Consider the following 26,760-nt stretch of genomic DNA (forward strand, 5'->3'; position numbering starts at 1 on the left):
TGCTGGTCAACAGCACCGGAGGCGGTCGTTGTTAACCCGGGCCTCGACCGATCCGGTATGGCAATCATATTTGTGATCCGCACGATATTTTTGGCACAAGTTTTACGCCGGATGCCCTTCCTGACGCAACCCTCACCATTTATCCAGGCTTGGGACCGGCACCAGAAGTACACAAAGTACACCCCTAATGGCTGGTTTACACCAATAATAGGATAATTATCTGATTTCAGCAGCTGATTATTCATTTGTTCATGTAAACAGCTGTTATTGAATTGAACGAGAGCTGGGTTTTTTTGTCTTTGCTTTATTACAGACAAAATATACATGCCAAGTTTTGAAAACAAACATACGTTATACTTACGTCACATCTTATGAGTTTACTGGATGCAAAAGAAGAAATACAATTATTGTCCTGATTCCTGAAGGCCCAGGGTTTTTCCTGATTACCCAAGTGCATGTAAACACATTCAACAAATGTCTGATTTTCTGCAGCCATCAGATTATTAAGTGAATGTGAACGCACTCCATATTGGAAAACACATAATTCTTTTTTAGATTAACATGTGAACATTATGTCAGGCAGGTTTGTGATGACTCAGACATATTATTTACACGATGCTTATTTCTGATACAAGCTCTCTGTGTTTGTTGCTCATAGTAGTGGGCAGTATGGGCAAGAATTTGTCACGGTATAATTATATATAAAGATTATTGATGGTTTTGATATATAATTTTTTTCTGGACTAAATACTAAAAAGAGAAATGAACAACATAGACAGTATCAGTACTGCTTATATTAGATTAAGTGACCCTTATTAGTCCCACAGTGGAGAAATTTCACCTCTGCATTTAACCCATCTGTGAAGTGAAACACCACACACACACTAGGGGGCAGTGAGCACACTTGCCCGGAACGATGGGAGCCACTGGGGGTTAGGTGTCTTGCTCAAGGACACCTCAGTCATGTACTGTCTGGGGATCTAACCGTAACACAATAAAAGTGAGTGTATGTGAAACCCACGGTGGCTTCTCCAAGCCTGGCATATATGGTGCTGAATGTTGTTTTATGTCCAAAAGTAATTTGTCTGTGTCTTTCACACTCCAGCTTTAATCTACGACTGTCAGACCCTTCTGGAATTTAGCAAATATTACAGCCGTTGACACCATCAATTTTAATTGAGAAGCCGCGGAGCCTCTCAACTTGTGGGCCGAGACCACGGTGTTGCCTGAAGCAGCTAGTTGAGAGTGAGGCACCATATATGGTGCACACAGGAAGCTACCTAGTCATAATGCTAGACTAATGGCTAACAGCTAACCCCAAGAGACTGGCTTCTCCTTCGACTCTTGTTAATTCATTAACTCAATCTGAAGTATTTGTACATTATTGTGTTCGTACATCCCATTATCTGAATTTGTTTGCATACCAGCATAACAGTAATATCAAGTGAACCGCTATATCGCGCACTACAAGTTAGTTAACTTACCTTTGTAGCTCCAATGCAAAACTAGCAAAGTTAAGACATCAAACATGTCTTGGCTATATTTGGGGAAAGGGGAAACCCATGAAAATGTTATTTTCCACCACACTATTTTCCACTCACTATTGTGTGGTGCAGGGAGTCTCTTCTTGACAGTCAGTCAACATACACAGAGCAGAGCCAGTCACACAAAAACATTCCTGAGGCTTACAATGTACATGACAAAATGCTTTGCTTAACTTCGACGTAAAAATAAAAGAGCACTGATCAAAGAGCCTAATTTGAAAACATGGTGATTTTGTGGTAAATGAGTGTAGAGATTAGACGGAGATGAATTTCCTGTCCCTCATTCTGAACCAAGACAAACTTATTCTCGACATGTTCGCCTCTGCAACCAGCTCACTTATCTCCCACGATATGCAAGAGTGCACCACTGAAGGCAGTGATTCACACGCAAAGAACAAAACCTGAAATTAACTCTGTGGGAAGCTCTCTCCATCACACTCTCTCTTTGTATCTCCATGCCCTTTATATATGAAACCTCTGGTTGAATCATCTTATTAAAAGAAAAACTGCACACAGCATATATGCCATTCATTATAGTTATTTTATTAAAAGTTTACAAAGTCATTAGTATCATTAACATTCATAGAACAGAGGTATTACAAATACAAAATAGTGTAGTTGGCTATATTTAAGCTAAATGCATGTAATATTCATTGTAAACACATACACATTCTAATACTGTAGTTTTTAGTATGAAATACAACTATAAATGCAGGTGTACACTGGCACAAAATCACATTTACACAATATTCCACTTACCTCAGATGCATGTCCAAATTTTTTTCTCTAAATGTTTTTTATTTTCAAGGTTACCGCTGGAGCTACGAGGCTAAATACATTAGAAGTCCATAGTCACCCAAATCTTTTCTGTGAACACTTCTCTTAAACTACTTTAAGTCTCAAGTTATTAAGGCTGTGAATACGTGTTCATGTGATGTAGGACACAGCATGAATAACTGAATTATATACATTAATAAAACATGGATTTTCTGTTTCTTTATATAAATAACAATCTAGAATTTTTACGATAGAAATCACAAGTCTAATCTAGGGTCCATACGTCTGTGTGGTGGGCATGCATGTGAAAGGGAGTATGATTCTAACACTTGTCTTAAAAGTGAATTCCACAGATTTTTCAATAATTTTACATAATTTAATGGTTGACATAAACAAAGCCATTCGGTGTGGTCTGGTGTGAAATGCTCCATTCTGGAGAATGGTGGTATTAGGAACCAGACGTCTTAAGACTTTATTACTGTTACAGAAAATGATTACATGAAATAGCTAAATATATGCTGTCTGATGTCTGACACATTGTTTTATGATAGGTTTTTGAGAAAGTGTACTTGAATCCATTTATTTGAAACCATTTGTGGCAGAGGAGTATATGAACGGTGTTCTAAGGCAAAACAGCCCATAAAGAAAACATTTTTTTTCCAGATTACTGACCATTTTAGCATCACCAACATTACATATGAAAACTCAGAAGACACATGTTGGTTCACTGGTGGTTTTGGATACTAAATAAATTGACTCTGTAAAATGAGTCCAAGTTTCTCTACAATCAACCACTCTGAATGACTCTGCTTACACCATAAAGACTAAAATATTCATAAATAAAAATAAAAAAAACGGTGGAATTCCCATTTGATTGGGTACCAACTGCATTCAGCTACATGGTGAAGTAAGTTGTACTGCATCCTAAACCACATCTACAAGTCTATGAGACCTTAATAAACAGCTGGATGTGTTTTTAGCCAGTTAAGCGAACTTTTGAGGATGTGTTTAAGGAAAATATGCGGGTGGCTATTGGCTTCTAGTGTTTGTTAGCTTCATTAGCCTCGTAGCTCTAGTTTAGAACTAAAGGAGGACAATTTGGATCCCAAACATGCCTGGGCTGATTAACAATATAGGAGAAATTGTGTAAATTTGATTTTTTGAACCATTTTTTATATAAATAAGACGTTATTAGTTTATGTATAAATTAACCTACTAAACTAGAATATTAGACTAGGTAAACCAACCTGGCTCAGCATATGCATACAATATGAACAACTGTTTAACTGGGATAATCTTGTTATGCAACCATCAGCTTGATGATGAAAAGGCAAATATGTCAGTCATGCTGCTCTATTACAAGTTATGAAATGCTTGAATTATCGAAGTTTCTGCATTTTTACATGGATTTCAGCAAATTCTTTAATGTACCAAGAAAAAAGGGGCCTGACCTATGAGCACAAGGGTAAACATAACTGCTTTATGGGCTCAACACCAATAAAACCCACTATTAGCAGCTGCCAACCACTCCCTGTGCTCAGTCATCTGTCAAACAATGCTGTGGAAAAATTCTCACCAACTCCACAACTGCTCTAAGTATGCGACATAAGCAATCTTTTGAGAAGGGATTTCTCATAAGTCTAGGCATGTGTATTGGTTTTAAGGCCTTTTAGTAGGGGTTCAAATTTCTCACCTCACTTCAGTTTGATTATGAGTGTTTAGCAAAATATTATATCAAATAACACCATTACTTTTGTTATATACCGAATAAACAAATTTGCCTGGAAGACTTCTGGCCCAAAGAAACAAGGGCATTTTATGTGAATATTTTATTATAATCCACTCAAACATTCCAAAATCAATTTAGTCACCAGCTGAGTCTTCATTCCCCCACCTATTACCGTCTTTGCAACATGAACCAACTACAGTTCCTGTAAATAAAAACACTCAAGTAAAATCAACAAATAAATAGGATGCAACTCCTAAAACAGTTCCTGTTGACCCAGGGTTTATTTAGGGTGCCTGGTTGGAAAATGGAAAAGTTTTCTGACAGCTGGCCATAATTATTTGACCAACTGGGTTGATTTCACCAAAGGGAGCACTCGCCTAATTGATGTTTAAATGTCTTTCCCCGCAAACAAATAGCACGGCTACAAAACAACTCTAAACTCTGTCCTTCTAACCACAGTGGGCAACAAAATAAAGCGAAGAAATTTCGTATGGGAAAAGAAGCAAAAGTGCAGAAGATGAAACTTTCTCTATGAATGAAACTTGACAGGTCAACATAGTGTAAGGCTGATATGGTTATTCTGCACATACAAGCATGCAGTCCTGTGTAGCCAAAACTCTTTTCAGGGACTCCCCAATGTCATTAACTGAATAAGTCTCCTTGACCACAGAACAGTGTTATATATAATAATATGTATGTGTGTGTGTGTGTGTAGTGTATAGTGTAACTATGTAGAAAATTCCGATAAACTGTACTGCGCACAAGTCAGAGTCCTGTTCACCTGTGGAATGTTCCAAACAGGCGTTTTTTGAGCATTCCTCAACTTTCCCAGTCTTTTGTTGCCCCTGTCCCAACTTCTTTGGTACGTGTTGCAGGCATCAAATTCTAAATGAGTGAATATTTGCAAAAAACAAAGTTTATCCATTTGAACATTAAATATCTCGTCTTTGTAGTGTATTCAATTGAATATAGGTTGAAAAGGATTTGTAAATCATCGTATTCTGTTTTTAATTATGTTTTACTCAATGTCCCAACTTCATTGGAATTGGGGTTGTACTTATCTGCAGTGCTTACAGGCGTCATCAGCCCCTCAGCTGTTGTTCCCTGGAGCAGAGGCTGTGTACGATGCCTCCAGATCACCAGCAGCACTCGCACCACAAACAAAACGCAAGCCAGCATCAGGAGAACAGCTGTGGACAAATTACACACAGACAGTATGCATAGAAGGTCTCGAGTTGATGTAGTGCACAATGATCAAGTGAAAAAGTAGAAGCGAGGGGTGGGGTAGAGCAACCCCTAATTAACCTGGCTTGAGGTTATTGTCTAGTGTCACCCTGGCCTGACCACAGCTGACCTGCTCCTGCTACAGCCTGGAAGGCAGTGTCAGCAGAGCTCTTTCTATAGTTCTATTTGTTTGTTTCTTAAAATCTGTGCTCAATATTTAACCCATAGTAGTCTAGAGTTGTGACAGATTTTTTGCTATGCATTAAATTTATATTACACAATAAACTGAAAGTAATTATACTGACTATATATTGAACTGCATTTGGCACTAACAGGTTCATATCAGCACTTCAGTTTTTCCATGATTTTGATATAAAAATGGCAAAAATATGCCATATTTCTGCAAAGCATGACTGTGGTAGTGTGCAAAACTTTGAATACTGTATAAATTACATACACTTTATTTCCAAAAGTATTCAGTCACCCATCCAAATCATTGAATTTGGGTGTTCCAATCACTTCCATGGCCACAGGTGTATAAAACAAGCACCTAGGCCTGCAGACTGCTTTTACAAACATTTGTGAAAGAATGAGTCGCTCTCAGGAGCTCAGTGAATTCTAGCATGATACCGCAATGGGATGCCATCTATGTAACAAGTCCAGTTGTGAAATTTCCTTGCTAGTAAATATTCCACAGTCAACTGGCAGTGATATAACAAAGTAGAAGCAATAGGGAATGACAGGAAATCAGCCACAAAGTGGTAGGCCAGGTAAAATGACAGCAGGGTCAGCAGATGGTGAGATGCATAATGCACAGAGGTTGCCAACTTTCTGCAGAGTCAATCTGCATTCAAGGCTTACATCACCAAGTGCAATGCAAAGCGTGGAATGCTGTGGTATAAAGTTCCGCCACTGGACTCTAGAGCAGCGAAGACGTGTTCTCTGGAGTGATCAATCACGCTTCTCCGTCTGGCAATCTGATGGATGACTCTGGTTTTGGCGGTTGCCAGGAGAACGGTACTTGTCTGACTGCATTGTGCCAAGTGTAAAGTTGGTGGAGGGAGATTATGGTGTGGGGTTGTTTTTCAGGAGTTGGGCTCGGCCCCTTAGTTCCAGCGAAAGAAACTCTTAATGCCTCAGGAGACCAAGACATTTTGGACAATTTCATGCTCCAAACTTTGGGGACGGTGCACTGGTCCAACTCCCTTGTGGAAAGCCTTCCCAGAAGAGCTGAGCTGCAAAGGGTGGGCCGACATCATATTAAACCCTATGGATTAAGAATGGGATCTCAATTTCATATGTGTGTGAAGGCAGACGAACGAATACTTTTGGCAATAGTGTATGTTGTTGATATTCTAAGTGATAAGTTAAAACGTCATCTACAGGAAATGTACTAAAATATGGCATTTTTACTGCATATTTAAGTGCACAATTTATTTGCTGAGCTGAAAAAAGTCGTCTGAAGCAAATCTCATCTCCATTGTTGTCCATCTCTGTTTTTCCGTTTTTGACATAATTTGAATTTGAATCATTTATCTGTAGTCTTTTGCATTGTGTGTAAATATTGTGATGAATGGACCAAAAGAAATGATCCAAAAAAACGTCTGGTTCCATTGACTTACATTTAAGGTAAAGTAGTTTTTTTTCTTTTTCCTGTAAAAATTGGGAGATTTTCTTATGATGACATACATACATACATACATATATACATATATACATACATGTATACACACACACACACACACACACACACACACACACACACACACACACACACCAGATACAAATAGAAATAAAATATAGACTCTGCTAACGAACACAAACAGAAACTTTCCACATATTGAGTTACGAGTGTGGAATAAATAATATAAAATGCAACATTTTTGTCTCTGGCCAAGGGTTGAATTTGAAAGCCACTCTTCTGTTTCCGACAGCGTGACTGATCCTTGCCTTATCCTTCTTACTCCACCTAGTGGTGGTGTGTGGCAGATCCAGACTGTTGGTCTGTTCCTCAAACAGCAAAGTAACTATTTACAGTTAGCCTTATCTCACCTGTAAAGACAGCATTCCTGCCTGGAGCTGCTGCATCATAGTGTCTGCTCAAGCTTCCAATGAGAGCGTAGATGACAACGGGGTAGATGGTCAGAATGTAGCGCACATGCTTCTCTACCACGAAGTTCTCAACAGCAAACCTGTACACACAAAATATTTGATCGAACCAGTGTAATCATATCAAGGTGGCACCTTAAAGAAATGGTTTACTTAAAAAGCTCCAGTATAAATAAAGATGCAAACAGATACCAAATGTCACTGCATTTGGGTTAATAACTTTTGTTTTTTGAACCATTCTTTTAAAATCAGACTCATTAAACTGTAAATCTTTATATAGTTTAAAAAGACATGACAAAAACAGTATGCAAATGTCATATCACCAATCTGATACCCAGGTTTCATATTCGATTCTTAGAATAAGAAAATACTGTGCACATCAAGTAATATTTTCTTTTTTTTTGGGTAAAAAAAAGTGGATGTATTTCCTGTAGAGTACTACAGTGTTTGAGTGGTTTGAGCATGGCATGTCTAAACCAGATTTGGACAAGTTTACATTTACATGGGGTCCTGGACTACTTTCCTCTTTTACAGCTGCTACTCAGACAGCAGTATTTCTATTAGTTCATTCATCAAGATTTTTTATATTACATAAAAGTCAGCTGCTGTGCTCACGTGCTGTCTCAAAATGAAAACCGGAGAGAAAAAAAAAACACTTTTTTTGACAAAAAGTACAGTAAATTGTGGTGAGTTTTGAGTTTGCCTGATCGTGAGGTTGCTGCCAAACATGCGCTGTTACCGGCTGTGACTAAGAAGGCCAGGACAGTGTGGCCAGCTCTGACATAGCTTCATTACTATCTATGCTAATTACTCTAGCTGATGTTAACTAGCTCCAAAAACTAATTCTTTCATGCCAATGATGTATTATCTGATCATTAACCCTTCTGGATCCTTGTATATCGAAATGAATCAGAATGCACATCCCTATTATCCATTTGGAACACTTCCCGAGTCATGAAACGATATCTACACCATTTACTTGTTGTTAGAGCTTTGTCTCCATCCTCTCCAAATGGGAAATAGGAATGCATTAACAGGTGAAGAAATAAGGGTCAATAATGGGCTGATCACAATGTCTTCCACGGGTATGAAGCATTACTTTGTATTCACACACACACACAGTATCTTCAATTTATTCATTTTTTTGTAATAATGATCATGTGAATACACTTGACTCAACCATTCACGTGTGTAGAAAATTCAACCCACTGGAAACTTTGTCTGGTTGCAACAGTTTTATCACTAAGAAGATGTGTAAAAAGTCTACTAACTGAACTAAATCCAGTCCAAATACTTAAGTGAAGCGCCTCAGTTAGAAATGGCTCATTTTAAAGCTAATGGGAACAAAGTTGGATCAATATCAGTATCAGCTGATATTCAGGTTTCAGTATCAGCATTAGAAAATAAAAAATAATATTTTTAAAAATGGTATCGCACCATCTCTACCCACCATACAATGACTTCCAATAGCAGAGCACACAGAGCAACAGTGCCAGCATTTGTTGGGGACACTGACGCAATACCCAACACAACAGCAAAGTTGAGGAGCGTGGCTATTGTGGTCCATGTTGCGTAGGCAGCAATGGCATTCTGAACCTGAAACACACACAGACACCATCAGTTCGCAAAGCTCACAAAGTTGCCTGGCCAAAACAACCACTATCATCTGTTCGCACACAGCGCAACCTTCTAAAGCCAAAAATTAAGCTTGTCAAACATTTTCTTTGGCATGACTTGAATCAATTCAAACAAGAGCCATTCGTCATTTCCAACACATTTGCTTGTATACTAGCTGAATTCAGCAGGAAGTAGGCTGCTGTAAGTACACACCAGCACACGGATGCACCAGAGGTCAACAGGGTGGTTCTGTTTGAGCCAAGCTCCATGAGCTTTTAGGCCAACACAGGAGAAGAAGATCATGAGGTAGTTGGTGAAGGCAATCAGAGCCAGCACTATTAGGGCTGGGACCATTAACCTGCAGAGTAGGAAAAAATACAACATATAAAATCAGACCTTAATAACTTAACGCAACAGCCGGCAACATACACAATTTACACCTCACCCTGAATATGGTAACTCAGCTAAGACGTATTTGGTGTCTGAAGTTTGCTCCTTTAGTTTTGCACTGGAGATACAAGGAAAATGTAGCTAAGAAGTTATAGAAGCTCATAGAAGATTTGTCTGCTTTTAGCAGAGAAGTAATCCTTTTTAGGGTGGACAGTGTGAGCACCCATGTTGATGTAATGTCATATGCTGAACCTGGGGTTGAAGACACCTTTCTGACGTTCTGAGCTGCAATTCCCACTTGAGGGCCACAAGTCATAAGTCAAAAATTCCATGTTACAAGAGCTGGTTGAATACAGGAATATACCCTAATAATCAAATGAGAACTATTATTGTGTTCGGCTCAGAAGTGGAAGGTTGGAGCTTCATTAAAACTGCATCGTTTTTCAAGCTCTGCACACTCAATATGATAAAATATGGATGCCTCCATTAAAGTGGTTGGTTGGTTAGTGTAGCGGTTAAGGCCTCTGTCTTCGACGCTGTAGACTGGGGTTCAATCCCCCACCAGGGCAAGCATCCTACACTATACCAATAAGAGTCCTTGGGCAAGACTCCTAACACCACTTTGGCCTACCTGTGTAAAAAATGACCAAATTGTAAGTTGCTCTGGATAAGAGCGTCAGCCAAATGCCGTAAAGTCAGTATTGTTAGCAACATGCTAGGCAGCTACCATTAGCGACATGAATGTTAACTTTGACATCCCTGACACATTTACCTTCTTAAAAACAGTAAACTCTGCGGTCAAAGTTACAGATTTAACCAATTACTGTGTGTGAGGCATCATTTCTTAGTCAGAGGTGGAAAATTCCAAGTTATGAGTTTGTCAAGCGCAGCCTGTTGTAGCTGAACACTGTAGCAGTCGTGCCGAGGCCTGCATTTTATCTGTACCTTTGTCCATATTTTATATGAATATCATACACTATGAAATCACTTAAGCAATTTGAGAACTTAACTACTCAACATGGTTTGAGGAAAGTGCTGATTTAGCTAATTAACCCCATTACCTCCATCACCTGTTAGCAACGTTAGCCTTGTAGCACCGCTGCAAAACTAAAAATAGCTAACCTCACACACTAAACAAGTCTTAGCTGACTGCCTACATTTGGAGTAAAGGAAAACTGTGTAGACTTTTTTTGGCAATAGTCTTTGCCAGACTATAGCTTTTATAGGAATACTTTATTAAAACAGTACCGTGGCTAACTAGTAAGGTGCACTAGCATATTCATGCCAACTACCTGGTCACTACATATTTTCATAAGCATTCATTGAAATCCTGCATCCTGTTAAGAGAATAACCTAGTATGTAGCTCAAATGAATATCATATCAATCTGAATCTAAATATGTTAGCATTATAACAAGTTCTCCACACAGACTGGTACCTACTCTCGGTCCCACAGGACGAGCCAGGTGCTGTTTAGAACCATGTTAACCACCCAGGAGAGGAAAAACCCATAAGGAAGAATTGCAGGACTACAGTACATCCATCCCGTTGAAGTCCTTAATAAAAATATAACAATGTTATTCACTTCTTTCAGGTATAAGCCCATGCAATGTAAAGTGCAGTCTGTATGTAGCTGGACAGTGACCCAGGTTTTGTTATTGTGGCTCTGTACTCCAGCATCACACTGGATTTAAAACGTTTGGCTTTTCACAAGAACATTTTGACTGTAGCCCTGTCCCCTATTGGCCAGCGCATGCTTAAAAACAAGTTACAAGTAATCCTCCAGGTGCAGGACAGATAACTACTGGAACAGAGCATCAATTCTGTCAGCAGTGTTATGTAATGATTCAACTGCCAGCAAAATAAAGGAGGAACATTCCAACAGGCAACATTAATCACTGGCAATAAATCTGTTTATTAGATTGCACTTATCGGTAGGAGAAACATTTCAAAGTACCGTCTACAGAGCCAGGTGAGAATATATATGTTAATAAGGAGAAGCCAGGTGTAGAGGAAGCCCCAGATGGAGAATGTCCATCCACCGGGAGTGATCTCAGTCTCATGCAGCGCTGAAATGTTGCCTATCCTTTGCAAAAATGGACCTAAAGGACAACAAAACAATTAACAGCACTTAATAGACCTATATTCACATTCAGATTTGTTTTTTGGATGTGCTCAGTGGAACTGACTGTCTGCAAACTGAATCTATGTGTTCTGGGAGTGACTTCATTATGGCATATACACTGACCAGGCATAACATTATGACCACCTCTACGCTCATTGTCCATTTTATCGGCTCCGCTTACTCTATAGGTGCACTTTGTAGTTCTACAGTTCCAGCCTGTAGTCCGTCTGTTTCTCTGCATACTTTGTTAGCCCCTTTTTACCCTGTTCTTCAGGAGTCAGGACCCCCATGGATCAGGTACTATTTGGATGATGGATCATTCTGGGGGTGGTGTGTTGGTGTGTGTTGCGCTGGTCTGAGTGGATCAGACAAAGCAGTGCTACTGGAGCGAAAAAACAAGGAGGTGGTCATAATGTTATGCCTGATCGAAGTATATGTTGCTGTTGCAATAGAAATAATGGCCCATATTTACAGAGCTTCTTAGAGCAGGATTGCTGACCTATGACAAGATTCCTCTCATATTTACTAGTGACAGCAACAGATCCTAGATGAGTCCTTCTACTCTGAGAGGCTGTGTGAACACAGAACAATGTAGGTTTATGCTCAAAGCCTAGTAAAGTGTTAATGCTTCAAATTGGGATTTAAATGTAAATCTTTTGCTGTTCCCACTAGCCTATCTGAAGCATATGAATTTTAAAGATATGCTATGCAGGTTTTCGGGATTTGTACACCTCTCTGGTGAAAACTGCAGAAGAATGTCAGTTGTGCTTTGGACCCCGTCCCTGAATGGATCTGACGAATGAGAGCGCTTTGAAAGAGAATTCAAAGAGAACTCAGTCAAAACCTGCTGAAATCTGTATCTTCTGAAGAGTAAATTATCTTCTATTGCCAACTAGAGGTCTGCACTAGGCCGTTTCACCTGTGGGTCCCACGCGATCTGCTAAATAATTTGCGGGCGGGTTTCATTTTGAGGCATTGCGGTCATTGCAGGCAAACAGCCAACATGTTCTGGGCTCACGGGTGTTGGGGTGGTTGGCAGGGCGGGACAATTATTGGCTGCTTGTAGAATCAAGCAGGCAAGAGATAAATGGGCTTCAAATAGGCTGCAGAGAAAAACACTTAAGTAATCACATGCAGGAAAACACAAAAAGAAAAATAAGCAATAAAGCAAATAATTATGCAGAAAATCCAACTGTTTTTTTCCTCCCAGTTTTTTTTGGCTTTTTAACCTGTGCTGTGGCCTCAGCCTCTGTTTTGGCTTTTAATTCATTTCAGCTGATCTGTAGATGTCTTTGAGAGTTATCATCTAATAATGTAGGGAAAAATAACATTATTAGCCGAGCCCAGCTGCTGCACTGCCTTTTTTTGTTTGGCTGTGGAGCTGCCTGCTTATCTGTCAAGAATGACAGCACGTGATGCAACGCTTATTGTTTGGTCGCAAGTTCACATGATTTTGATTGGCCTAAACATACACAAAATATTTACTTTTATTTTGAAATGTTTAAATGTTTTGCTGCTGGTTGTGCAGAGGTATAATAGGTCTGGAGGCTGCTCCGTCGTGTCACACGGTTTTCAGCAAACACAAACAAGACCGCAAGCACAGGACACAGTAGGCACTGTTATTTTTGCATCACCAAGCCAGACCTTCTTTCTGAGGCTGTGTGTGCAATTTTAATATGTAAGAACATACAATGTGGTCTGAGAAACTCTCATGAAATTCGACTTGACCTCAAATTAATACGTCACAGGTGACGAACACCATGTTCTACTATGCTCCCCCCTCATCTTACACCATTTCTTTCGATTCTAACAATAAAAGTCTTATACCGTCCACCTTTAATAAGTTCCAATACACTTGTTGTGCATGTATTTATTAATAATGTATTTATTAATAATATTCTTTTTAAACACACATGCCTCAGATGCCATGTTTTACTCTACTGGCATGACTAGGCTTTTATGAGCTCCAATGCAAATGTGATTATACATATATACAAAGAAAAATGTGACCCCATATTTTCAATGAAGAGAGTTGATGTTCTCAGTAGCTGAAGGGGAATTCCATCATTTTTTTCAAAATTTCTATATAATTAAGTCTTGGAGATGTAAACAAAGTCATTCAGAGTGGTTTGATGTGAAATTCATTTGTAGAGAAACTTACAGACTCTTTACAGTGGCGGTGATAGGAACCAGGGGTCACTATGTCTACAACATAAATATAGCCATTTTATGTACTATCCAAAACCACCAATGAACCTACACACGTCTTCTGAGTTTTTATATGCAACACTGATGATGAGAAAATAAAAAAAGTTATAAAAAAGGTTTCTTTGGGGGCTGTTTTGCCTTATAACGCCCTGCATGTACCCCTCTGCCATAAATGGATCAAAATATAAAACGGATTAAACTATATTTTAAACCAAAACTTTATAAAAAAAAAAACTATCATAAAACAATGTGTCAGATGCCAGGCAGCACATATCTAACTATTCCATGCAATGACTTTCTGGGACGGAGCTTTTGGAGGTGGACATCTGGTTCCTGTCACCACCACTGTGAACAATTCTGACTGAAGTTTCTCTAGAACAGAGCATTTCACACCAAACCACTCTGAATGACTTTATATGGTAACCATTTAATAACGTAGAATTTTGTTACATGGGTGGAGTTCCCCTTTAAGCCACATCTGGTCCCATGTAATTTCACCGCACTCGGTACTGTGAACTACTTGGAGCTAAACTGGAAGGTGAAAGAAGATGAGCCAGTGCACAAGTGAGCAAGTACACACTGCATAGGATAGAGACACGCCCACCCACAGTGTCGACCACTCTGCCACGAGCCTTACCTTTCCCAGAGCTCGCCATGGCGTTGATGGCCAAAGTCACGATGTAAGCCAGAACAAAGAGCACAATGGATAAAATACGCAGCACGTTCTTCTCGCCCATGTCTCTGATATCTCGCTCTCCCACACAGTCCAACTGCTGTTACCACTTCAGAGCCAGTGCTGCTCAACACGCGTCGACCACAGCGCGGTGACCTAAGCCTGACCCTCGCAGCTGACCGTGATTACTACTTAAATTAGATGAGCGGTGAGTCTCGCGCTGCCATAAAGACGTTAACGGTAAATATAATTTGAAAAACTACACATATGAACAATATTGATTATTATTTTTAACCAATTTTACCCCCAAAAAGTTTCATAAACAGTCAGTCCGCCCTTTCCCCGATGTCTTGGTTACAAAAGCACTTTTTCACACCCGTTTTCAGGAAAGCCACGCCTCCTAAGCTCCGATTCGCTAAGTGTCCATTCTTATTGGCCGACTGCGCGTGAACGTGATCTCTTAGCCAATTGTCGTGCGGGAGGCGGGGCTTGTCTGAAAACGAGTGTGAAAACAAATCAAACGTTGCGCAACGAGGCGCGCGGGTGCCACCTGCTGGCCGCTGTATTCTTTCTTTCTCGGTTTCTTTGTTGCTTTCCTTCTCCCTTCATTTCTTTCTTTCTTTCATGCTTTCATTAAATTTTTCTTTCTTTCATTATCTTTCTTTCTTTCATTATATTTCTTTCTTGCATGATTTCATTACATTTTTTCTTTCTTTCTTTCTTTCTTTCTTTCTTTCTTTCTTTCTTTCATGCTTTCATTAACTTTTTCTTTCTTTTTCTTGCATGCTTTCATTAAATTTTTCTTTCTTTCTTGCATGCTTTCATAACATTTTTCTTTCATTCATTATATCTTTCTTTTAGCTTTATTGCTTTCTTTTTTTTTCTGGCCTGGGTTCGATTTCCCGGCCAGGTGACCAGGGTCCTCTCTGTGTAGAGTTTGTATGTTCTCCCCGTGTCTGTGTGGGTTTCCTCTGGTTCCGTTCACCGGTTTCCTCCCACAGTCCAAAGACATGCAGTCAGGCCAATTGGACATGCTGAATTGCTCCTGGTGTGAGTGTGTATGTCTAACTGCCCTGCAATGGACTGGCGACCTGTCCAGGGTGTATCCTGCCTTCTGCCCGATGACAGCTGGGATAGGCTCCAGCAACCCTGTCTTGTTATAAAAATGATAACAGGACATTAGAATCATAATTACTCTTTTAGTACTTTTACTTTCGATACTTATGTACATTTGAAGGCAAATACTTTTATACTTTGTGGAGGTCTAAAGGGAGGAACTTCTACTTTCTGGAGTAATATTTTGCCTTGCTCTACTTTAACTCAAGTACATGATTTGTGTACTTCGTCCACCACTGCACAACATAAGGCAACATATTCGTAATCACCGTGTATAACAGCTTTCTGGGAGGTTCCCCACTGCAAACAATTCTGAGCTATTTCTCCAGAATATTGCACATAAAATCCCTCTGGATATTTACATTTTAACAATTTAATCATGCCAAAAATTGAGATTCGTCTTTTAGAAGTAAAGAAAGGTAGAAAATCATCATGTTAAAATGAATTTTGATTCTTTCTGATACATAAGCCCACTTAATTGTTTGGAGTAAATCTCAAAGACCAAAAAAGAGAAGAACAATATATAATATGCATAGAAAGGACTTTGTGCCAGATTGAAAAGTAATCAATACAGTGAAAACATGTGAAACGTGATGCATACATTACTTTCCCATAGTGACACACAGAATATGCGCCAAAATGAACAACAAAACCACAAGTATTATGTTTTCACTTTGCTGAAAAACAATGCATGAGGATTAGCATTTAAAAAATGAAATGCAAAATTTGTGTCAGCATTGAATAAAATCTGCCTTGAAATGTAACGAAGGCACGACTATATTGCTTTCCACTCTTCAGTACTTTAAACAGATTTGTCTCAATGAAATGCAATCATAACTATGAAAACAGTGCAACGCACACATGACATTACTTTCCCATAGGGACATGCAGAATATGTGCCACAATGAAAAGCAAAACCTCCACTTCACTGTTTTCATGTTTCTTTACTTTTTTGTACTTCAAATGCATTTGCCTCATCCAGAACAGTGCACATGAGATAGCATTTAAACAGTAACACATAGAAAATGTGCATGTTATCCTTTACATTGATTTAATGTTCTTTAAAGTACAGCAAGGTGGAAAGCAGAATCTGGGCCTTCCTTATATTTCAGAATTGTATTCAATTCTGACACCAGGTCAGCTTTTCTTATTTTAAATGCAAATTTGCATGTATTGTTTTTCAGTAGAGAGATCAAGCAATGTGAAAACAATGCACAAAAGATTTTCTTTTGATTTTGGGACATTGTGTGCACATGTTTATGGAAAAGTAATGTCACGTGTGCACCGCATTTCATGTTTTCCCACTGTAGTGATTGCTTTTCAGTTTGGCACAATTTCCTGTCCTTAATATGGACATTAATAAGAAGCTCAGCCAGTAATAGCAGGCCTTTCCAATTTACCTCACATGAAATAAAAAACATAAACACAAACATAATCTAGATTGATTAGTGCTTGAGTGGTGCAGGACACATTTATGAGGTTTTGTATAGATTATATGTATATTATATGTATGTTATCTACTATATGTATGTTATCTACTACGATTTGTGTATTTTTTTAAAGGATGGTTTCGATACTTCTTGTTCTCAGTCTTGGTCTTCTATATTATGATGATCTTCCTGTTCACACACTTGCGCAGGGAGATCCTGCTGATAGAGCAGCGGTTCGGAAGAGCAAAACAAGAACAAAGACCACGAAAACCAGCCGCCGACACCAGACGAGCAGAACATTTTCAGTGGGGAACAGATAACTTGTAAAAGTCATTATTTTCTTTCAATATTGTATTTTGAAACATTTTAGAAACAACGTTTAAAGTTTAGTCTTAGAAGGTGGTTGCACTTTCAGCTTCTCATGATTTTCACAAGAAATCCAAATTCCACATTTAGACTCATCGGTCCATTAAAACCACACGTCAGACATCTAGTTTCAGTGGTCAGTGCAAATTTTCTTCTTTTTAGTCTCTCATTTTCTCAGGAAGAGCTTCTTAACAGCTACACATCCTTTCAGACCCATAGCGCTGAGTTGTTGGCTCACAGTGGAAGGATGGACAGAAACACCTGTGGATGTATTCAGATCTGAAGCAGCTTGATTTTCTCCTCTCTCTCAAGGATCAAAGCTTTAAGTGCTGTTTATCTGATGGGGGCAGTTCTGGTGTCTACCAGGTCTTGCTGGTGGTAGGAGAGCCATTTTCTCTTGTATAGTTCCATAAACTAATCTTACTTACAGTACTGTGCGAAAGTCTTAGGCACCCAACCACATTTTCAAAATATATTTATTTGTTAATTATATAAATAATAAATAGAGATTTTCTGGATGTTAGTGTGTTTGTTTAACCATTTCCAAGCCTCTCCTCGAGGAAGTCCAGTATTATATGTAGTTAAAAAGCATCTCCTGGTTTGACCAATCAGTGCTTCAGTAAATTGAGCTCATGATGTAATTGATGATATTAACGAGTCTCTGTGGTGGCTGTGAAGGTGTCAAGGAAAAATATGGACCCAAGAAATTCTTGTTACTTTTTATTGTTTTTATGTTTATTTGAATTATGAATACGACTTTATTCTAATGTATATTGTGATAAACTCACTGCTGAGGTCAATTGTTTTTAAAAATTGCTTAGATGCCTAAAACCTTCGCACAGTACTGTGTGTCCCTGTTCCTCATGCAGTGGAGTATTTTATATCTCATCTACTCAGAAATATCTACTGATAAGTATGCAGTAATATGTATATTATGGCTGTTTAGACTGGAAATTAAATAAATGAAAGGTGGTCTCTGACCTTTGCCCTGCATTGCAATTCTCATACATTTATTCAAATGTTTTGTTTAATGTTTAATGTCATTTAAATTTCTCAAAATGGTGAAATCATGAAAGAAATACTCAATAAAATGACTACTTATTGTTATTTATGAACTGTTGTAATCTGTAATAGGTTTTGAATGAGCAGTACTGCACAGGAAGAGTCATTGGCTTTGGAGGTGTTATCATCTCACACATTTACACGAACGCTACTTGGTAGACTCTCTTTTTTAGAGCAATTTACAGAAGTGTTTTTTTTTTGTGTGTATGTACTTGGAAAATTAACCCTTATGTAAGTACAAATAGCACAAAGTCTAAACGCACTTCCAGAAAGAGGAATCGGTGCTGATACAGCTATAAAAACACAGAGAGGGGTTGGCAATACGATGATATGGTATTGTTATGTAGATAAATTACATCCATATGCTTTTATCTTAGTTAATCCTGAGGATCATCATTACTTCTAGAACACTGAACAGCTGCATTAATCATTAAAAAATGGATCAATGGAACTGAACAGTCTGGGAAACTTTGTTTCCGAAAAATCACGTTTTATCGCCTCATTCCTAATAAAGAAATACATTTCCCATACGTCCTGAAGGAAGCTCCACCAATCAGAGGCGCCGCTGTTACCATGGAGATTCAAACAATGTGGTCCGCAGTCAGGAAAGCAGGAAGCACAGCGGGAAGCTGGAAATAAAATAAATTAATTAAAATCACGAATAAACTCTCAGCTGTTTTTCTCCTCCGCCCTACTCCATCAGCAGTCTCCCGTACAAAGTCTAAGACAGATAACGCTAAAGACAAAAATGCGTGTTCTCTGCAGTGCGCTAGCTTAACTGCTTTTCTCTGTCACGTTTACTTTTTTACCGATTTGTGTTCGTTTTTTTTCTCATTCATGTTTTATTCACTTTGTGTGGGTGAATTTGAGACACTGTAAGACTGCAGCCAGAGAACCTGTAGAGAATTCCCACTCAATATTTTCCGGTTTTCTCAAACACTAGATGGCGCTCCTGAGTGAGTCGAAAATGAATGGGTTCATTTGGAGCATTTGAGCAAAATCATATTTTATAAATGCTTTTTTAATGTAAAAGAATACATTCATTTCCTGAACAATGAATATCATAAAACATTTTAACATCGCTGTTATAATAATCTTAAGAGCTTTTAAACTCGAGTTATAGGAGTTTAAAATGGCGCCTCATGTACATTCATGACGTCAGTGATCGCGAACAGCCAATGAGCTGCTCCGCTCGCCAATCAAACCCGTTAGCTGTAGAAAACAGGAAACATACAGGCGAGTTTTCTTTTTTTAGTGAAACCCTTCAACTTTCTAAAACGAAAGAAACTATTTTAACTTTTCGTTTTAATCATTGAGCATCTCTTACTCCCATTCATTGAGGACTCACTCGCGGGCGCCCTCTGCTGTTTAGCAGGCCTGCTTTTGATATAACGGGAGGAATAGGAAGTGGCCACTATTAATAAATACTAAAATTGAAAAAATCACAACATTTAGGAAATATACAGAACTATGACAGCTATTCAGGAAAAACTGCTCTAATGTGTGATTCCCCTTCTGGCCAGCAGATGGCGCAGTGTTTAAAGCCTTTGTAGGCATTGCTGTTCTGCTGTTGTGGTTTTTTCCTTTTACTGCTCTACTCACAGCTCAGTTCTAGACTAGATTCGGTTCGGATAGGAAGTGTTGATGTTTCAGTCTCGGTCCTCGGTCTCAGTCTGGTCGACCAGCAAACCAGCACCTAAAGCACAACACACGCTGGTTTTGCTGGTGACCAGCACATTAACTAGACGTACTGCGCATGAACATGAGCGATTTGCACGAGCCAATTGCAGCACAGGGGGCGGGGTTTGTCGGAAAACATGTGTGAAAACAAATCAGACACCGCATTTGAGGCGGAGAGAAGCTTTTCTTTCTTTCTTTCTTTCTTTCTTTCTTTCTTTCTTTCTTTCTTTCTTTCTTTCTTTCTTTCTTTCTTTCTTTCTTTCTTTCTTTCTTTCTTTCTTTCTTTCTTTCTTTCTTTCTTTCTTTCTTTCTTTCTTTCTTTCTTTCTTTCTTTCTTTCATTAAATTCTTCTTTCTTTCATTATATCTTTCATTATATTTCTTTCTTGCATGATTTCATTAAATTTTTCTCTTTCTTTCTTTCTTTCTTTCTTTCTTTCTTTCTTTCTTTCTTTCTTTCTTTCTTTCATTAAATTCTTCTTTCTTTCATTATATCTTTCATTATATTTCTTTCTTGCATGATTTCATTAAATTTTTCTCTTTCTTTCTTTCTTTCTTTCTTTCTTTCTTTCTTTCTTTCTTTCTTTCTTCTGTGCTTTTTCCTTTCTTTCTTTCTTTCTTTCTTTCTTTCTTTCTTTCTTATTAAGTTTTATTTGTAAGAACAGATCCATGGATGTATAAATGCTTTTGGTATTTTATTCTTCCTCCTAAACCCAGTAAAGGAATAATACATGTACAGTAAGAAGAAACTGTACAGTTACTATCCTTTGTACTCACCGTGTATATATATAGCAGTGATAAGGTGTGTTTAGAGGTCTGTAAAAAATGAAGGGTAAGCACGATCCAAGCTTCAAGCTATGAGGAAGAGCTTTAGTACCATTTGAAACATTCGAGGGGCTGAAAGAGGAAGTGGTTTTACACTCACTGACCGTCTCTCTGATCCACTTGTTATTCACAAGCCTCTTTTCTTCTGAACTGCAGAAACCAGCACACAAACTCACAAAGGACGCCAGCATGAGCAGCTGACCTCCAGCTTTAAACTGAAGACAGCTGTAAGTTTTACTCTAAACACACACAGTACTGAACTGATCAGGACAAATATTAATGATCAATTAAAGGGCTGTTCGTGATGGGCTGTTTTTATTTTTTAATTGTTTAGGCCACATGGATGGGTGTATGGGTAAGTTAAACCACAGATCTTTCTATAATAAAGCACAAAGATAAACGTAGAGGCTAATTTCTGATCCAGTGTTTTCTGCAAATTTAGTGTATCATTTCTTTGTATTTAACATCTTGTTAAAAAACTAAATGCAAAGTAAAAATTTGGCAATCTTTTGCACAGGCCACATGCTAATTTTATCATTTTTTTGCAGTATATCAAATTAAACAATTGAGCAGTAATTATGCACTGAAATGCACAAATTTTCAAATTTCAAAATTAGGAATTTTACACTTTTCAAATTTCAAAACCTTTTGCAGAGGTCACATTTTATGATTTATTTCTTTAGCCCAGTCTATTAAATTCAGCACATAGTAGTTATTCAGTAAAATGTGCTCATTTTTAAAAGTTTTGAAACATTTTTAAAATTTTGATTGTTGGGATGTAAACAAAGTCATTCAAAGTGATCAATGGTGAAATGGTGCATTCATGTCAAACTCATTGACTCTTTACGGTGGTGGTTATAGGAACCAGGGGTCACAAGACAAACAAAGCCATTTTACTTGCTGTCCAACCACTGACGAGTGTGATATCTTAGTTTTTATATGTCATGTTGATAATGATGCAATAACTTGAGTAATAACTGTCTGTGAGGGAGGTTTTAGAGGCCTTAAATGATTCAGATATCTGGTTCCTATCAACACCACTGTGAACAATTCTTGGAAAGTTTTTGGGGCATAAACACGTTACATTACACAGCATATTGTGTAATATATTATATTTTATAAATAAATCTCAGGCCTCTTCCAGTTCACCTCTGAATGGTGCTTGAGTGGTGTAGGAGCAGGACTGGATATGATTATGAGGTTATGGATAGATTATGTATACTAAATGATTTTTTTTTTTGAAGGATGGTTTCGATACTTCTTGTTCTCTATCTGGACCTGCAGTATTACTATGATCTTCCTGCTGATGCATCTACAACAGAAGATAATGCTGATAAAGCAGAGGTGTGAGAGAGCACAAAGAACACAAAGGGCAGCCACCAGCACCAAGCAACAAGACAGCGATATGATATATGAAAACATATCAGAGAAATAACATTGCATAGTAAGTTAACAGGACAAGGATCTGTGTTTTATACCCTATTAATTAATTATGTGAAGTTTAAATAACATTTTTTTAAGGCAGCCCAGACAGTTTAAAGTCAAAAGCTCCAGTTTCTTACATTGTGATCAATATGATGATTAGTTATTAATCAGTGTTACTGAGCTCGCTAAAGCCTGAGTAGACTGATAAATCAAAGTGATGATCAGTTATTAATCTGTATTACTGAGCTCTGCTAAAGCCTGAGTAGACTGATAAATCAAAGTGATGATGAGTTATTAATCTGTATTACTGAGCTCTGCTAAAGCCTGAGTAGACTGATAAATCAAAGTGATGATCAGTTATTAATCTGTATTACTGAGCTCTGCTAAAGCCTGAGTAGACTGATAAATCAAAGTGATGATGAGTTATTAATCTGTATTACTGAGCTCTGCTAAAGCCTGAGTAGACTGATAAATCAAAGTGATGATCAGTTATTAATCTGTATTACTGAGCTCTGCTAAAGCCTGAGTAGACTGATAAATCAATGTGATGATCAGTTATTAATCAGTGTTACTGAGCTCTGCTAAAAGCCTGAGTAGACTGATAAATCAGTGTGATGATCAGTTATTAATCTCAGTGTTACTGAGCTCTGCTAAAGCCTGACTAGACTGATAAATCAATGTGATGATCAGTTATTAATCTCACTTTTACTGAGCTCTGCTAAAGCCTGAGTAGACTGATAAATCAGTGTGATGATCAGTTATTAATTTCAGTGTTACTGAGCTCTGCTAAAGCCTGACTAGACTGATAAATCAATGTGATGATCAGTTATTAATCTCAGTGTTACTGAGCTCTGCTAAAGCCTGAGTAGACTGATAAATCAATGTGATGATCAGTTATTAATCTCAGTGTTACTGAGCTCTGCTAAAGCCTGAGTAGACTGATAAATCAGTGTGATGATCAGTTATTAATCTCAGTGTTACTGAGCTGATAAATCAGTCCACACAAATGGGTTTTAAAGGCCCCATTATAACTGAGTGTTTTAATAGTAGAGTGAATAAAACATTACGTGTACAACTTATTTTATATAATTTGTTGTGTTTTTCCGATCCTGTTTTCCAGCCCTAGATGGAGATCAGAGGATCTTTCCCTACTTCGAAAAGTTCCAGGGCTGGCGCTAACCTAGTTGCTTTAGGTGTCACTTTATCTTGGTTATTATACTGCAGCGAGTCACACTGAAGCATGCTGAATTTCCAAAGTATGTATGCATTTATTTTTGGTTCCATTCGAGCTGAACTCAACGTAGAGTAAAATGAGTGGAAGGTGAAGAGCCATGGGAGGGAGTCCAGCTAGCATTACAGTGTGTAGCAGAAACAATTAACTAGCAGCTTCTTAAAAAACAATCACTCTTGCAACTGGATTAAATATTTAAATAATTTCCAATAGTTTGGTAACTGCTCCTTTTTTAAAAAGTGCATTTTTTTTGCAAATGCTGAAACAAAAACATTCATTGTATACCTTTTCGTAAATGTGGCACTCCTGTTTTGCCGGTGTGCTCTGTTCTCATTTCTTTGCAAAAGACAGAACAGCAAAATATCCTATATACAGTTGTATGCAAAAGTTTGAACACCCCTGGTCATGCTGTTAATTATCTAAGTGAAAATACATTAAAATATCCCCTACAGGGGACAAATATATATTTATGCTCAGTTTCTATTTATTTGCTCCATATCCATAACATATCCCATGCAGAGAAACAGATGGTCTACAGTCTGTAATTGTAGAAGTACAAAGTGCACATATATAGTCAGTGGAGCTGATAAAATGGACAGTGAGCGTAGAAACAAGGAGGTGGTTTTAAATTTATGGCTAATCATTTAAAATACTTTAATACTGTATTAAATTCCTTGGGGAATTCTTTATGATATCTACAGTGGAAAGCAGTTAAAAGTGGACATAACATTATATTTGAAAGGCTTTGTGCATCACATAAAGTTCAAGGCCATTGTAGAGACTTCACTGTGTCTCTTGTGACTATCTGAGCCAGTGAGTGAGAGAAGCAGAGGGGAAAACAGTACCTGTCCTACAAATATCCAGTAAAAAAAAACAACTAAAATTGAATCTGAATAATATGTTAGGATTGATCTTTTAAAAAAGAAACATCAGATTTGGAAGTACTGCTATTTCAGTCTTTGGTTTAGCTGGTCACCCAGCACAGTCATGCTGATTGACCAGCATACCAGCATCCAAATCAGCATCCGATCAGGCATAACATTACAACTCCTTGTTTCTATGCTCATTGTCCATTTTATCAGCTGCACATAGTTCTACAGTTACAGACTGTAGTCCATCTGTTTCTCTGATACTTTGTTAGCCCCCTTTTACCCTGTTCTTCAGTGGTCAGAACCCCACGGACCCTCACAGAGCAGGTACTATTTGGGTGGTGGATCATTCTCAGCACTGCAGTAACACTGACGTCATGGTGGTGTGTTAGTGTGTGTTGTGCTGGTATGAGTAGATCAGACACAGCAGTGCTGCTGGAGTTTTTAAACACCTCAGTGTCATAGCTGGACTGAGAATAGTCCACCAAACAAAAATATCCAGCCAACAGCGTCCTGTGGGCAGCATCCTATGACCACTGATGAAGGAATAGACATGAACAGAAGTTCTACACATGAGCTGCTGTCTCTGACTTTACCTCTACAATGTGGATCAACAAGGTAGGAGAGCAGTGTATGCTGGTTTTGTTGGTGGCCAGCATATTCAATTCCTTTGCTGCAGACCAGCATACCAGCACCCAAAAGAACATATATGCTGCTGGCTTTTCTATCAAGGTGTGTAAACCTATAAACACAAACAATGGCGAAAATGCTTAGAGGTAAGTGGTCTCATCATTCAGTGACTAATATTTCCACTGCTGCTGCAGCTCTGAGAAAAGTGGCTACAGCTGAGCTGAAGGTTAAAGCAGAGCAGAGGTTTGCTCAAGTGGTCTCCAGTGAAGAAATATGATCTTCAGTCTTAAAAAAACAGCACATAGCCCCTTTCAGGAAGAGTTACACAGCCATTTTAAATTTGGTCAAAGGGGAAGTCTTTTGTCCTTCAGAATGGCTATATATATGCTCCTTCTTCTACTAAGTCATGGGTACAGACTGCAGAGGCACAGCCAGCACTGGACTTTCAAGAGCCACTTAGTCCCAGTTCCAGCTGTAATGGATGAAAAAGTGAGTACACGGATAATTTTAATGAACTGAGCATACTCTAAAAACACATTGCTAAGCTTAGTCATTAATAATAGTAAAGGCCAGTTAGAAAATTCATTGGTATTTATTGCATGTAACATCTGATTGGTTTAGGAGCAGATGGCTTTTTATATGGGTAAGTTAAACCACATCTTTCTATTATGAATGATACAGTCCTGCAATATTTCAGATAAAATCATGGCATGATATTTACTTTATAATGATCAAAATGCTGTATAATAATTACAGTAGATGTTGGAGCACTGCTGTGAAGATTTAATTGTGTTCAGCTACAAGAGCATTAGAGAGGTCAGGTACTGATGTTGGATGATCAGTTCTGGATCACTCCAGCTCACCCCTCACCCTCTCTAGCTGTGCATGGTGACTTTGGAGCAGGGTTGGAATAGCTTCTGAAAAATTAGTAGTTAGCTACTTTGTAGTTATTTTCCCAAAATTTGTGGCTAGCTACAATTTAGCTACTTTTCCAGAAAGAGTAGTGGCTACTTTTTAGCTATTTTCATCGGAATCTCCACCTGATACACCAAACAAGCCTAACTGAACAAGACACTGCATTTAATCCTGTGCCAGAGAGAAACACACAATTGAAAAGCTGCAAATGTACAAAAAGATCACCAAAAAGTGTAACCAATAATCAAATTTACACACCCAAAAGCTGTCAAATCAACAAAATTAACTGAATACAAATCAGAGAAACAAGTGTTGTCTACTGTTGAAATAAAACTGCTCCAATTTGAACATTTCAGCAAGACGAACAGGGGCTAACAAAGTATCAGAGAAACAGATGGGCTACAGTCTGTGACTGTAGAACTACAAAGTACACCTATATAATAAGTGGAGCTGATAAAACGGATAATGAGCGTCGAAACAAAGAGGTGGTCATGTTATGTCTGATTGGTGTATGTACAGACATTAACATTCAGAGTCTTTATTAAACTTCAGCAACACTTTGGCCTCAAAATCCTCATCATTCAGTGACTCTGACTCTGGGGTGAGAATCAGGCCTGAATAATCGCTCCACTGCTGCTGCAGCTCCGAGAAAAGCGGCTACAGCAGAGCAGAGTGAGTTTGAGTTTGCGTATATATTTTCAGCCGGTACTAGTATATATTTTTTTATACTAGGATATTATTTTATTTATACAGGATGTCACCAGCAGGGCTCTGTACACAACAGCACATACTGAGATATACTTAGAGCCACGATGGT

At 38.3% G+C, this 26,760-nt stretch overlaps 1 protein-coding gene and 1 long non-coding RNA gene across 3 annotated transcripts; one reads left to right on the top strand and one right to left on the bottom strand.

Moving 5' to 3' along the window:
• Positions 1–2,066: 2,066 nt before the first annotated feature.
• Positions 2,067–14,789, bottom strand: si:dkey-29d8.3 (uncharacterized protein LOC556220 homolog). Of its 2 annotated transcripts, XM_017711369.2 has the most exons (9): positions 14,700–14,789; positions 14,360–14,615; positions 11,347–11,491; positions 10,832–10,945; positions 9,214–9,358; positions 8,834–8,979; positions 7,327–7,466; positions 5,125–5,240; positions 2,067–4,935 (listed from the first exon to the last, which is right to left on the bottom strand). In XM_017711369.2, exons 2-9 carry the CDS (start codon positions 14,457–14,459, stop codon positions 4,870–4,872), a joined length of 972 nt encoding a protein of 323 aa, XP_017566858.2. In that variant the 5' UTR covers positions 14,460–14,615; positions 14,700–14,789; the 3' UTR covers positions 2,067–4,869. The 2 variants fall into 2 exon arrangements, with proteins under 2 accessions (XP_017566858.2, XP_017566857.2); XM_017711368.2 differs by having other exon boundaries at positions 14,360–14,766.
• Positions 14,790–20,960: 6,171 nt separating this feature from the next.
• Positions 20,961–23,980, top strand: LOC108435483. The gene is made up of 4 exons (XR_005129129.1): positions 20,961–21,100; positions 21,208–21,228; positions 22,118–22,317; positions 23,419–23,980. It is a non-coding gene; the product is annotated as an uncharacterized LOC108435483 (long non-coding RNA).
• The last annotated feature ends 2,780 nt before the right edge of the window (positions 23,981–26,760 follow it).

Source organism: Pygocentrus nattereri, chromosome 19, assembly GCF_015220715.1.
Source record: "Pygocentrus nattereri isolate fPygNat1 chromosome 19, fPygNat1.pri, whole genome shotgun sequence".
NCBI classification, from domain to species: Eukaryota; Metazoa; Chordata; class Actinopteri; order Characiformes; family Serrasalmidae; genus Pygocentrus; species Pygocentrus nattereri.

Coding starts and splice junctions, on each gene's coding strand:
- si:dkey-29d8.3 (XM_017711369.2), bottom strand. CDS start 14,459: ATGGGCGAGAAGAACGTGCTGCGTATTTTATCCATTGTGCTCTTTGTT. Junction 7,467..8,833: donor CTATTGGAAGTCATTGTATG/GTGGGTAGAGAT, acceptor TTGTGTGTACAG/GTTTGCTGTTGAGAACTTCG. Junction 5,241..7,326: donor CAGGAATGCTGTCTTTACAG/GTGAGATAAGGC, acceptor ATTTGTCCACAG/CTGTTCTCCTGATGCTGGCT.